The sequence below is a fragment of the Microtus ochrogaster genome, chromosome 4, assembly GCF_000317375.1.
Source record: "Microtus ochrogaster isolate Prairie Vole_2 chromosome 4, MicOch1.0, whole genome shotgun sequence".
NCBI lineage: Eukaryota > Metazoa > Chordata > Mammalia > Rodentia > Cricetidae > Microtus > Microtus ochrogaster.
In genome coordinates this window covers 43,816,506-43,830,654 of record NC_022011.1, presented here as the reverse complement: position 1 = coordinate 43,830,654, position 14,149 = coordinate 43,816,506, and the positions used below count along the sequence as shown (strand labels likewise).

At 49.2% G+C, this 14,149-nt stretch overlaps 2 protein-coding genes across 5 annotated transcripts in view; both read right to left on the bottom strand.

Annotated features, from left to right (window-relative positions):
- Nucleotides 1–5,372, bottom strand: part of Garnl3 (GTPase activating Rap/RanGAP domain like 3) — a 148,119-nt gene extending 142,747 nt beyond the window's left edge. Inside the window, exon 1 of one of the 2 annotated variants that reach the window (XM_026777076.1) lies at nucleotides 5,216–5,372. Coding sequence is in view for 1 of the 2 variants with exons in the window: in XM_005346025.3 (XP_005346082.2) it covers nucleotides 5,216–5,307 (92 nt within the window). In the remaining variant the exon portion in view is untranslated. The remainder of the gene's footprint in view (nucleotides 1–5,215) is intronic. The other variant, XM_005346025.3, reaches the window with a different exon arrangement.
- Nucleotides 5,373–8,094: 2,722 nt separating this feature from the next.
- Ralgps1 (Ral GEF with PH domain and SH3 binding motif 1) overlaps nucleotides 8,095–14,149 on the bottom strand; it is a 232,807-nt gene continuing 226,752 nt past the window's right edge. For all 3 annotated transcript variants that reach the window (XM_005346022.3, XM_026778131.1, XM_005346024.3), the window contains one exon: nucleotides 8,095–12,374. In XM_005346022.3, coding sequence (XP_005346079.1) covers nucleotides 12,345–12,374 — 30 coding nt within the window. In that variant the 3' untranslated portion in view covers nucleotides 8,095–12,344. The remainder of the gene's footprint in view (nucleotides 12,375–14,149) is intronic.

The following is a 14,149-nucleotide window of genomic DNA, read 5'->3' as shown; positions in this document are numbered from 1 at the left end:
AAAAAAAAAAAAAGAAAGGAACACTACAATACTTAACTTTCTCTGCCTGTCTTGAGAGGAAAGTTGAGCTGGTTAGTTTTTGTCAACTCGACACAAGTTATCTGGAAAGAAGAAATCTTAGTTGAGAAAATTCCTCCTCAGACATGCTTACAGGCAACTCTGTGGGACGTTTCCTTGATTAATGGTTGATGTATGAGGGCCCAGTCCACTATGGGTGGTGCTGAGGCCTGGGCAGGTGGTCCTGGGTTGTGTCAGAAAGCAGGCTGAGCAAGCCATCAGAAGTGAGCCAGTAAGCAGTGCTCTGCCTCCAGTGATGAACTCTGATGTAGAAATGTAAGATAAAATAAATCATTTCTAGCCGGACAGTGGTGGTGCACGCCTTTAATCCCAGTCACCGGGAGGCAGAGGCCTGCAGATCTCTGTGAGTTCAAGGCCAGCCTAGACTACAGAGCAAGTTCCAGGACAGGCTCCAAAGCTACATAGGTAAACCCTATCTTGAAAAACCATAAATAAATAAACCAACCATTTCTTTCCCGTGTTGCTTTTGGTCATGGTATTTATCACAGTAATAGAAAGCTAACTAGGACAAAAGTCAACTCAGAAAATAAAGACTCTGATGACATTATCAAAACACCTGGATGGGCAGTGGTGGCGCACGCCTTTAATCCCAGCACTCGGGAGGCAGAGGCAGGCGGATCTCTGTGAGTTTTTCCCTTCTGCTTGCCATTCATGGTCTTTTATGATACTTAAATGTACACATAAGGCGTGGACACAAATCTATCAGCTTGTATCCCAATGGATGGAGTAAAAGATTTCAAAAGAGATCACAGTTGGATAGCCAAGAGTAAGAACCACCTAATCTAAGCTGTTATCTTCCACCTGGAATTCAAATCACGGACATAACACTGAAACTAGAAGTGACTACGCAGGCAGAAATAAGAGTGATTGTGGCAAGGATGACGCAGGCTTCACCGATGTTCTTAAGAAAGACAACAAAGCTGCTCACTAATAAAGAGGCTTGAGTTAGGGAGCAAGAAAAGACTTGAATTGGTAAAGTACTTGTTGAGTTAGGACCACAGTTCAATGCCCAGAACCCATGTCAAAACACCGGATAGGTAGCATGTGCTTGTAAGTGCTGGGAAGGTGGAGACAGGGAAGTTCTCTGGGGTTTACTGGTCAGCCAGCCAAGCCTAAATGGGGATGCCCTGGTCAATGAGAGACCCTGACTCAAAAGAACAGTGTGGAGGATTCCTGAAGAATGAATGACACCTGAGGTTGACTTCTGGCCTCCACATTCACATGTGTACATGCATACACACACTCTTTAGAATGAAAGACTCCCTGACCTTATATAGAATACACAGAATCTAAGTGACCAGCCACAGAGGTTACTGGAGAAAAGATTCCTATATTATAATGGAGGACTGGTTTTTGGGTGGTGGGATAGTTAGGAAGGGGGGCATTGAGAGGGCCTGGGAAGAGAATGTGATCAAAATACATTATAGCAAATTCTTAAAGAATAAAAATATTTTAGTATGAAAAAGAATCGCCTGGTAAATTCAAGCCTACTGATAGGGAAGCCTGCAAGCACTGCAGTTCACACTGAGCTTGGCCAAGTGACACAGCTCAGCCACTGACAGACAGATAAAATAACTCAGGGTCATTACTTGTCTTTCTTGATTGTTAGGAAGTGGGGGCATGGGGGGAGGCAACAGAGTCTTAAAATACCATGTATCTGCCTACTGGTGCTTTTTGCACAAAGGTGGATGTGGCTGAGAACTTTCGTAAGACAGTTACTCATTCCGTCCACCAACTGTCAGTCCTAACACTTCCTGTACTCCTGGGAGCAGCACTCCACCTGTTAGGTCATTCAAAGCTCACATCAATGCACTTTACAAGAGCATTAACCAAGATCAGAGAGGACTAAGCAACTTTCCTAAGTTCACATGCTTGATTGAAAACGGATGAAACTTAAGCCCGGGTCCATCTCATTCCAAGATTCTTGTGCATGGTTTTGTCTGACACGCCCATCTGTAAGTCATGGTCAACATCTAGGGCAAGACGTTTAACAGAATGGGAGTCTTCTCTGACGCCTCCAGGTATACAAACTAGTCTTTCTCACTACTACTAGCCTGACGCCCAGTGACTAAGCCGTCCCTCCGTCCTTGACATCCATCTGCTTCTGCGTTTGCACACTGGCTATCAGAACTGACACAGGTTATTTACCAAAGAGAACTGCCAAACAAACTGATTCTGCAGAAGTGCATGCTCGTGTGAACACTCATTCTCTCTCTCTGACACACACACATACACGCGCACACGCATACTCATGATAACAAGATGATTATGTAAATAAGGTTAAAACGTATGCTCAAAGGGCCTACCCGTGAAGTAAGGACATTTAAACTTGATACAGTTGGCAATGAAAAAATAACAGATGTGGCAAAGGTTTTCACTACTGGTTGTGTCTGAAATACAGCTGCAGGCTCTCTTGACCAAGGGGCTTGGCATAAGGAGCCATGCACCTATATAGTTAAGAGGTACACAAGAGGTTCTGACACGACCAGAATTGTGGGGTCGTTATTCCAAAAGAAAAACGAAGATCATGCATACAAATATCTTAAAATAAGTGCGAATTATGAGAAAATTTTATTAAATGAAAAATTCAAATTAAAACAAGGCATCCTTTGGCAATATAATGATAATCCTAGGGGTGTTCTGTGGCATCACGTTTCAGAAGTTTTAAGAGGTTCCCTAGTGCCAGGCTGTGGTGGCGCACACCTTTAATCCCAGCACTCAGGAGGCAGAGGCACGTGGATCTCAGCGAGTTCTACGACAGCCAGGACTGTTACACAGAGAAATCCTGTCTGGAAAAACCCCAAAACTGAAAAACAAACAAACAAACAAACAAACAAAAAAGTTCCTTTGTTTTGACCCACAATTCCTATCACTTTCATGATCTTATTTTTGCACTAGTGATATCTTCAGACAGAAGTGACTACACATGGATTAACTGCATCTCTAGGAGGAGTGAAAATAGTAAAAGATGAGCTAGAAATAGTTATATATTCATAAGTAGAAGATCATGCAGCAACTGAAAAGTTTTCTTAAGAACTGCTTAGGGATTTCTTATAATCTTTAAGTGAAAAAATAAATTAACATGATAAATATTCATGTAGAAGAGGGAGACCACATTAATATACTGGGATTATGAATTAATAAATTATCCACTGAATGTGGTGAGTGCACATCTTTAACCCAGCACTTGAGGGGCGGAGGCAAGCAGATCTCTGTGAGTTCAAGGCTAACTTGGCTTACATATTGAATTTCAGGTCAACGAGGGCTGTATAATAAGACCTGTCTCAAAAACAAGCAAGCAAGCAAAGAACCTCAACAACAACCACAAAACAAAAAATTATCCTGGTTATATTTTCCTTGTATTTTCAAATTTCACCTAACAAATTACTTTTAGGAGATTAAAAAAAAAACTAATCCTTATTATCTTACAGGTCACAGTGTGTCAGAACAAAAACACCCTGGAGGCTTGGAAGTATTTTAGTCCTTGAAGACAAAGGGGAGGGAATCTAATTTTTAAGCGGGTGCTGTCCACTGTGGCAAGTATTTCTCCTCTGTCCTCAACACAGTCTCTGGGGCAGGGTGTGTCAAGCACTAAGAAAGCCCAATGAATAACAAGGAAAATCTGGCTGAGGTGGCAGTGCTGGGTGGGGTCAAGGTGGCTGCTTGCTTGAAAGGTGAGCACAACTCAACACTCGGTGTTTTGGTGCTCCCATACTGGATGGTGGCTGATGGTGTCCGCAGATGTCTGTGGCTCCCATACTGGATGGGGTGCATTATAGAACCATGCGACAGCACTGTTCTAAACATTCTGCCCAGGCCTGAGAGACTCTGCTCTCACCTCTTCCTATTCCTCATGCTCCAGCCTGCTGAGTTGTCTAGGTCTCCTATCTAGAGAAATGTACCACCAGGTCACGGCATAATATTTAGAACCTTCTTGGCAGATGCTTGGATACTGACCACACAGAGCTAAATCCTAGGGTTCAAAAAAGACTTTCCAAAAAATTGAGGAGCAGTTCTACAGCGAAGGAGTGACCTGGCCCACCAGACTTTGTGATGGGCCAGGCCTGAGCCAGCTCTGATATGGAGCGGGTACTAGGGCAGCTGTGGTCTCATCCTCAGCACCCTCTCAATCAGAACTGCTGGAACAGGGTGTGTCAAGGACGGAATCTGAGAAAGGCCAATTAAGGGCAGAACACCTTCCATTAAGGATTTTGGTTGGTTTGCTTTGTGAATTAGCAAATGAACTCTCTTACCCACCTCACTGGTGGTTAGAGTCCCACATCTTCTCCTTATCCCTACCCATGCTATGACAATGAAAAACTCCTCAGGGGTGGAAGCAGCAATAGGCTAGGGGGAAGGGGCTTGGCTTCGGGATACCCTTCCTAAGGCCATTATTACAGAATGATGATGAGAATCTGGACGAGACGGTGGTGCTGGAGTCATCTTGGAAGGAATGAGTCCACCTGGTAGGAGGAGACCCACTTCAAGTTACAGGAATGCCTTAAAGGTAGGAGTAAACAGGGCATAGGCATGGCATCAGCCACAGCGGGAAGGGCGTGTCTGGCAGCAGCCAAGCTTCACCTAGGACCAAGCTGGCTCCTTAGGAGGGCGCCAGTTAAGGAAGATAAGGCCAGGAGGGGCACGGGTAACCTGGGGAAATAGAAAGGACCTAGGAACTCTGCAGAGTAACCCCCCACACCCGCAACCCCAGCCAGAGATGGGCGGGGCCAGAGGCAGCAGGTGTCCAGGCACCTGGGGTGTGAGAAGGCTTACGGAGAGCAAGAGGCGCCTGTAGGGTATCCTTTTGGGGACTTGGGGATTCCGACCTTGTCCTTGAGCGTTTAGAAGCCGGCAGATTGCGTTCTCCAGCCTAAGACCTCCCTGAGCCGTGGTGTGCAGGGCCTGTCACAGGGCCGAGGCTTCGGACGTTCACAGCATCTGCTAGTCGGACACAGGTCCCCCCAGCCCTCCCGCTGGGCACTCCCTCAGCGTGGCCCAGCCGCTCTACCAGGCTCCGTGCCGACTCCCTCCCACGCCGCGGCCTCAACACGCTCTGTCCCCCTCATACCGCCACCCCCCACGTGGCCTGCTCCCCGCTCCCGCCTCTCGAGGCTGTACCCCTCCCGGGCCACTGTACCTGGGACTCTCAAAGCTGCACCCCCTGCGCCGCAGCGCCGCCCTCTTCTGCCGCAGGAGCGCAGCAGCGGCCCCGCCGGGCTCTGGCTCCATCGCCCGGGGCGGGGGCCGACGGCTCGAGCACACTCGGGTGGGCTCGGGCCTCGGCGGTATTCGGCCGGACGCTCAGCGAGCGCGCCGCAGCTCACGCCCCGCCCCGCACCCCTAGCCGGACCCCAAGCCCCGCCCCCGTCCTGCCCCAAACTCCAGCCCAGCCCGGGACCTCAGGCCCCGCCCCGAACGCCTGCCTAACCACTCTCACACTCTCTGTGGGGTCTAGGACCCGCCCCTAACTAGCAGGTCCCACTTACCATTCCACAGGCTTTAGGCTCCGCCCCTGCCTCGCTCCTACTCTAACTGGTGCTCCACCACCACGCCTCTGACCTGAGGCCCCGCCCCTACTCTGCTAGTCCCCAGCACCACCACGCCTCTGCCTTTTAGGCCTCGCCTCTGCCCCGCCCCTATCCTAGCAGGTCCGCCTCCTCCGCACCTGCTTTTTTTTTTTTTTTAATGATTTCTTTATTTTTGTCATGTACATTTGTGTTTTATCTGCACGTATGTCTGTGTGACGGTGTCAGGTGCCCTGGAACTGAAATTACAGACAGTTGTGAGCTGCCATGTGGGTGCTGAGACTTGAACTCGCGACCGAGCCTTGCCCCTACCCTAGCTAAGCCCGCCTCATTTCCCTGGAGCTAGCCTCAGGCCCCACCCTGAGGCCTTGGCCCCGCCCCTGCCCCGCCCCTAATCTAGCAGATCCTCTCACGACTCAGTTAGGTTTAGGCCCCGCCCCGCCCCAACCCAGCCCATCTCCTCAGTTGAGTTCAGGTCCCGCCTCTACCCCGCCTTTGCCCCGCCCCAAACAGGCAAGTCCCGGCTCAGTTGCGCTCAGGTTCCGCCCATGCCCCGCCCCAAGTACCAATCCAGGAGGCTCCCTTACCTATTATTGGGCTCGGGCCCCACCCCAAGCCCCAATCTAGTCAGTCCTTTTGCCCTTCAGTTTTACCAAGACCCCACCCCATTTCCTGGCCCAACCCACCCCATGCCCTAGTCAGGGTACAGGCTCCGCCCCCAACCCGTTCTCCGCGTCCCAGTTCCTCCTTAGACCAGTGCAGACCCCACCCTGCCTTTCAGCCACGCCCCTCCCGCGCCAGCCTCCGGGAGATCCTCTCCGCCTGTCCTTCGTGCTTCTGTGCAGCGCACCCCAGCCCCCAAGCCCACCGCTTCTCACCAGCCCCACAGACCCGGGCTCCGCTCACCTACCCCTCCGACACAGAGCCCTGGCGGCTGTCCACACCACAGCTCCGCCCGCTGGCTTCTCGACCCGACCCTCACCTCAGCGCCTCCTGGTCCTTTCTAGCGTAACACCGCCCTCTTCTGGGGGCCGTCCTTCTCCACGTCCCGCCCACAGGCATGGCCCCCCGACCCTGGAGCTCCGCCTCTTCCCCCTTGAAGCCGGGGTCCGTTGTTCTAGCTGCAATTCTGCGTCCCTAGAACCTTGGTACTCCTGCCCCAGAAGCCCTCTACTGCCCCGCCCACACCTCAAACCCCGCCCACATATCGCCGCCTAGGAAGCCTCTTCCTCACTTCAGCTGGTGATGCGGGTCTTCCTGGCTGAACTGGCGGTCCACGATGAGGTTTGCACTATCTCAGGATCCAGCCAGCCAGCAGAAGGAGGCACTGCTGTCTCCTGGTGGCTGTTTGTGGTGTCTGACACAGTGAGGTGAGGGGGCTGGAGCTCTGGGGCTACCAGTTGTGGGTCCAGGTTCTCATTCATCACCTTCCAACTTTGTGACGCCCTCCCCCATTTCCACCTGAGTCACAAGCACCGTCTTAGGGTCCTTGAATACTGCACTGTGCTTGGAAGCAGGAACTCATTGAGTAAAACTAAGGATGGTTTTGCCATCTGTTTCTATTTAGGTTTCTGTTGATGTGATAAACACACTGACCAAAAGCAACTGAGGGAAGAAAGGGTTTATTCGGTTTACACGTTATAGTCCATCATCTGGGAAGCCAGAGCAGGAACTCAAGGCAGGAACGGAATCAGGAGCTATGAAGAACTACAGCTTTCTGGCTTGCTTCCCAGGCCCACTTGCCCAGGCATAGCAGCATCAATCCCCCAGACTTGGCCATAGGTTAGTCTGATAGAGGAAACTGCTCAGTAGAGAGTTCCTCTTTCCAGGTATAGCCCAGGTCTGTGTTAAGTTATGCATCGGGCTCTTTCAGTGTGGTCATGAGGTTCTGATCTTCCTTGATGCTGCACAAGCAGACTGGAAAGGGAATGGATGTGTGCCTGGAGAGCCGCCATGAGGATCCCCAGCCTAGTTCTCTAGTTCATTATTGATCGATTGACTGACCTGTGACACACACAGCGGGCTTTCTCCTTGGTTCTTGCCACATGTTACTACTAGACAGCCTTATTTCATACCTCGTCCTTTTCCTCTAATCAAACTGGAGTGGGTTTGCTTTTGACCTAGTGTCATGACTTACCCCCAACATATCTTTTCAGACTGAGAGCTCATGTTGCCTGGAATCCTCCCTCGGTAAGCTCAGGTTGCCTGCTTTCCCCCAGGTACATCCTGTCCTCTCTGTCTCGCTGACCTCCCGCCCCTGCCGACAACCTCCATGTCCTCTTAGGGGTCCCTAGACCCCTTGTCGTCCTCTCCAAGAGACCCACAGCACTACCCCTGCTCCCTCTTCCTTCCACACATTTGCACGCTAGTTGCTCTCAGCTGAGCCCTGGGCAGTCTGCACCTCCTCCACGTCTGCACGTGACACTGGACTGCCTGCCAAAGGGGCTGTGTGGGACCCCAATAAATACAACGATAATCATTGGAAAACACGTTTAATTTCAAAGTAAACAAAGATGTCTGCACATTAAAGTATTTAATTAGTGAAACAATTATTATCAGTGTAACAAGCTGAAAAATACAGCAACTTGATACAAGACTGAGGTAACAAAATACTTCACCAAAAATCTAAAGAATCCCAAGGAGGGATGATGTTCAGTGGTTATTGCAGATGAGACAATTTACAAATAGTAGAGAAAGTCCTTACATGACGGCATGCAGGGTCTGCTGGGAAAAGACAGCTTGGGAGGATGCAGCATATTTAACAAGAAACAAACTAAGATATAGAAACTCATTTTCAGTTCACTTGGAAGAACACAGAAACTGAAAACTACTCTCTAAGCAACATTTAAATGCTAAGTGGGAAACCATGCATTTTGGCACGAAATTATCAAAGGTTATACCTCACTAATAAATGAATTGCTATTATTTAATTACTGAATGGTCATAGTCCTTCCAATAGGCAGAGGGTTTACGCCATGCCGCTGTGAGTGGGACTCTGGGACTGTCCACAGGACGCATAGTTGTGCAGCAGCAGGTTAAAAGGTGGACTGAAGTCCAAGTCCAAGTTCTCAGCTCCCAGGGACATGCAACGCCCACTCATACTGTTTTTGAACTTGACACTGAAGTTAAAGACTAAAAGGAGGGAGCCTGTGAATACTGCGAGCATTCAGACCCTACTCTCTCGTTCTGCCTTTGGCATTCTCCCTGTAACCATTATTGAACACAGCTCTGTATCTGGCTGCTCAAAGTCAGCCAGAATCTGGTGTGAGGGATGCTCCATGCAACTGACTCTCACAGAAATCCCATGCAGTCTATTTGGGTCTTCTCAAGACTTTCTGCAAGAACCAATGCACGAGATTTGTATTCGGGGTAGCAGAGAGCAGGGCTTACCGAAGTTGGTGTGTGAGGTGGAGATTATTTGTTCATTGACTCGTAAGATCTACTAAGGGCCAAAATTGGAGTCGTCTTGTTTCTAGCCATTTTCATTCTTGGTAGAGTCTGATGTACAGGAAGTATTCACTAGAGAGATGAATGTTTATGCAATAAATACAATTTCAAAGGGGCTTTGTGCTGTCTTTTCTCTTCTTTTTTTGTAACATGAAAGCACCCAACGTATCACTATGACATAGGGCCAACTTAAGGGTCACACAGAAGGGAGCCGTGGCTTTGGCAATATTCAATAGAGGTTGCAAGCAGCCGCAATGCTGGTGCAGAGCTGTGGAACCCACCGGAAGAATAAAGCAGCCTTGGTTTATAAATGGCTTCCCAGTTTTACACATCATTTTCTAACTGAAAAAAAAAATGGTATAAAAAAAATCCACACTTTTCTTAGGCTTGGGAGGTAAGAACAAAATGGTGGAAGAAACACTGGCCATCTTGGTAAGAAAGGCAGAGAGATCCGCTGGCAAGACAAGGTAAGTCCTTCACTAACAATTCTAGTGTGTCCACCTGCTCAGCATCTCACTCTGGCAAGCGCCCCATGGCATCTGGTCAGGGAAGGGGAGGGGAGGGACCACACTCTCCCACTGGCATGTTTAGGACAAGGCTTATGCTGCTTTCCACCAAACCCAGGCTGCATGCACAAAGCTTTTTGCTCAGCAGCATGCACTCAGCTGACCTTGAGTTACAAGACTCATACACTGGAGAGGGACAGAAGTCACCCCATAGTGAGTGGGTGGGCTCTTCTTGGGACTTCACAATATTAGCAGTTGTCCATCCCAATTTCAGACACCATGCTACAGATTTCACTTTGGGGGCACCACAGCACCACAGTCTGTTTGCATGACAGTGCAAACCTCCAAATCTCACAGTATCTGTCTGCTAGAGAAGAGTCGAGCAAAGCAGAACTGCTTCCTTCCAGGCTAAGAGTCCACCAAAGGACTCCTGCCTCTGTCCCATGAAACCTGTAGGACAAGCCAGCACTGGGGATGCCAGCACTGAACTCATATGCTTGGTCTAAGGCCCTGCTTGAGAGCCAAATCTTTTAACCCTATCTCCAGAGCTCTTCCACCACCTTCAAGGTTTTTTTTACTAACAAAGTCCACGTGGCTTCTTCAAGAGTCCTTGGTGAGGATGCTTCTGGGAGGGGAGTCTGGTTTTAATTAGGGAGATTAGGTGATTTAAAAATAATTGTGATTGTGCTCTTTCAGATTAGGCCCAAAAGAAAACACGTGTGCTGGGTAAGACAGGTCTGTAAAGGGCAGAAAGTTCTGAGTAGTGACTGAAATTCTGGGGCTTTTGATGTCTGCTCTTTCATGTGTGAGAACCCAAAACAAGCTGAAGAGTGGACAAGCCTAACGGAAAATCATAGCTGATGTTCTGGTCTATCCAAGCTTCTAACTTCAAAGGGCAGGATCAGGGTGGGTGTGGGTTAAAGTATGACCATGGCATGGTTCTAGTCAGAGATGTCTGCAGTGTTTGGCATTGCCATTCTTCTAGATTCTAACTGGAAGAGATGTTGGTAGAATCTGGTGAACACACCTGAACCCCTGGCATGGGCAGATATGCAAGGCAGCTGTGGTCAAGTTTTGATGCCATTGACTTTATCACCTGGAGTCTCTCTGGCATGAAAATATCCAGGCTCTGCTCACAGAAAGCTTAGCTTCAGAAGATAGCAAGGCTTGACCAAAACATACCTCCACGGTAATGACAACTTCCTTACCAAGTCGTTAGCATTTTATAGAAGTATCACTGTTTGGTTGTAAAACAGTAGTGGGTTTTCTGGTGATGAGTTCACGGTTATGGTGTTGTTTGAAGCTTCTTGATTATCATTGGAAGTTCTTTGGGGTAGTTTGATAACTGGTTACTGTGTAAAACCCTGATACCCACAGGAACCCAGAAATTCAGCCTTTTGCAGAGAATTGTTTGAGGATTTTCTTCCCAGTGCAGGAGTGCCGATATTCAAGGGGGAAGGGGCAGGGGAAAGGGAGTCTGTAATGATAAAGAGCAGAATTAAAATAAGTGAATGAAAGCCACCTTACGTATGACAAGAGGTCAGAGAGATCCTTGTTCGTGGTGCAGACGCTGGAGATCTCACTCCCTAGGTCTTGGCTCTCTTGTCACCTGGCTATCAACAACTGGGTCCTTGGACTTGGAGAACATGCTGGTGACTACATTTAGGGGCAAGACTGAGGGGGCTTAAGGCCTCCATGTCACTCAGCTCCCTGTGATCAGGAATCAGTGTGGCTGCCCTGGCAGTGGTGGCAAAGGGGTGAGAAGACAGGAGCAGAATTCTGCCCTGTGGGAGAATATGGGGTGGAGTAGCTTCTACCCAACTGATCACTGATCACTGTGGGGGCCTCCAAGCTGCTGGGAGAAAAGGCCACAACTTCCCACGCCAGTATGGTGGGAGCGGGCGAGATGAGGAAGGCCATAGGTCTACTAGGAGAGCTCATGGTGGGGAATAAGCAGGCCAGTGCTCCAGTCCATGGTCCTGAGACTGACTCTGCCTCAGGAGAGCTGACAATGACAAGACCCAGGAGGGCCAGATGAATAGCACCCATAGGAACAGAAAACAAGACACGATTTAAGGCATCGTTTGTTTACAGTAAAGGAATTCGAGGGACCCTTAACACAGAGCTTCTGGACTCCTTCAGACTCTTCTTACAGGACGAGGCTGGAACTAAAGCTTTAAGCAGGGCCTCAAAGCCATTATTAAGTGTGTGATGTCACAAGTCTTCTGCCAAAATGTATGTTTCTCAGAGAGTTCACATTCACTCGCTCACACACACACACATGTATGGCACACACACACAGAGGATGCTTTGGGGGTAAACAAAATCTGAGGCAGCCCTTGGGTGAGCAGCCCGTGCACTTGGGGTGTAACAAGCCTGTCCAACAGCCTGTCTCTGCTCTCCAGCCCTCTCAGGGGTTAATGCCATCCACTCTGTGTGCAGAAGAAAGCACGGAGAACCCAACGTGGGTCAGATGCTCCCTTGATGCAGAAGCAGCTGGTGGACAGACGATGGCCCAGAGAGGGGGCATAGGGTACGCAGTTTGGGGTCTGACAACCACCCTGTAGGGTGGGGCTGCAGGATGAGTCATGAGAGTCGCTGTGGGTTGACAGGTGGATCTCACACTGGGGAGCCATCCAGGACTGTGAGGCTACAGGCCATGTTCCTCGAGTCCAGCTATGAGGCTCCAGTGCCTTGGCCCACGGCTTATGCCCAGAGCTGCTCTTCTCGACCAGACCTAGTCCAGGCTCCCAGAAGCCTTTGAAGTCACGCCAAGTCCTGCAGATACTTATTCAAATGACATAAGGTTTGCAGGTACCTAAAAGAGAAAGCTCATTTGCTTGTCAAAATTTCAACCCCCAGAAAGGGGCAGGGGTTGTTCCTGCGGTTAGGGCCATGCAAGTGTGGGGAGGGAAGAACATGGCAATGGTAGCTGCCGCTGACCACTGACTGCCGTGTGCCAGGCATTACTCTACTTCATATGTGGTGTCTTGAGACCCCACATGACCTTTACTAGGCAGATGCTCAAACTGTCTCCATTATGTAGATGAGGAAACTGAGGCTTAGACAGGCTAAACATAAAGTGAGCCAAGAACCAGGGCTGGGGTCTGAACCCACATCCCCACCACCATGGGCCCTGATGAGGTACGGGGAATGCTGAGGGATGTCATTAAGGGATGGTAGGGAGTGGCACAGGAGGGGGAGAAAGTATGGAAGGTCATGAACCCCAATCCCTTCTCTCAGAGGCTACCAGCCCCGCTGTCATAGTATTTCCCTGCCCTCAGAGCTGACTCCAGACCCCCAGCTTGAACTTCCTCCCTTGGCACTACTGGAATGTTCTAGGTTGATTAGACATGATTCCATAAAAAAACAAACCCATCTTGGTGTCAGTTTTGCCAAAACGAGAAATCAGAAAAAGATGCACTTCTGTACCGGGAGGCACTTCTGTACCGGGAGGAAGTTCCAAGAAAGTTCACAGCCTTAAACCTCACGGGAGCAAGAAACGGGGAACTGGTTCGGAGACAGCCAGCAGAACTGACAGAGAAAAGTGGTACAGCAGTGGCCTGCATTGCTCAACCTCCAGACTAGTGCAGAGGAGCAAATAGCAGGTCGGAACATACAGCCATGGCTCTGTCATTAAAGGAGTTTTTTAAAATTGTAAGGAGGGCTGGGGTGTGGCTCAGTGGTATAGCACTTGTATGCAGGTGAGCCCTGGATTTCCCCCGGGAATAAAATGCAGCAGGGACATAACATGCTAGGAGAAGAAAAAGATTCTGGGGAGGAAATCCAGCGTTATGCCCCTTACTAGGGGGCAGGGAAGGTTTCAGGGCCTGTGTGGGGGTTCTAGGTTTTGGCTGGGTGGGGATAGATGGGTGTTTTTCTACTGCTGTTTTTGGCTGTTGTTTTATTTGGCTGTTTGTAGCTCAGGCTAGCCCTATGATCTTCCTGCCTCAGCCTCCTGAGTGTCACTACACCTAGCTCTACTACTGTTCTTTGTATCTTACACATGCATTATAAATCAGCCTAAATAGATTCAGTGTCAGAAAAAAACAATTCTAAGATGTGCAAATAGAAACAGTCTTCATGGCAGATTCCATGCGGAAGGCCGCACCTCTGCGACACTCTTTCTTGTGCACTGAGTTGTCTCTTGGGCACACAGGCACTGTTCTTTGTTGTCATGGTTGTTGTTTTGGTTTTTCAAGGCAGTTTCTATGTATCACAGTTCTGTTGTCCTGGAACTCACTTTGTAGACCAGGCTGGCCTTGAACTCACAAAGATCTGCTTGCCTCTGCCTCCCGAGTGCAGGGATCAAACGTGTGAGCCACCACATGAGTCACAGTGACTGATTTAAGTAAGCCTCTACCACTGAGTACTGAAGTTGTCTCCATATTTTATACACCACAGAGTATGATGAAAGTGGATTGGAAATAAAAAGGAAACAAGGCATAAAAAGAAAATTCATTTTCTAGGTCTGAAAATTGGACACATACATGGCAGAACTTTGCCATGACATGCCATATTTGACTGTGCATGAAATCCTGCCTATGAGTCCTTTGGACCACACGCCAGTCTGCCACATGGACTTGCTGTACT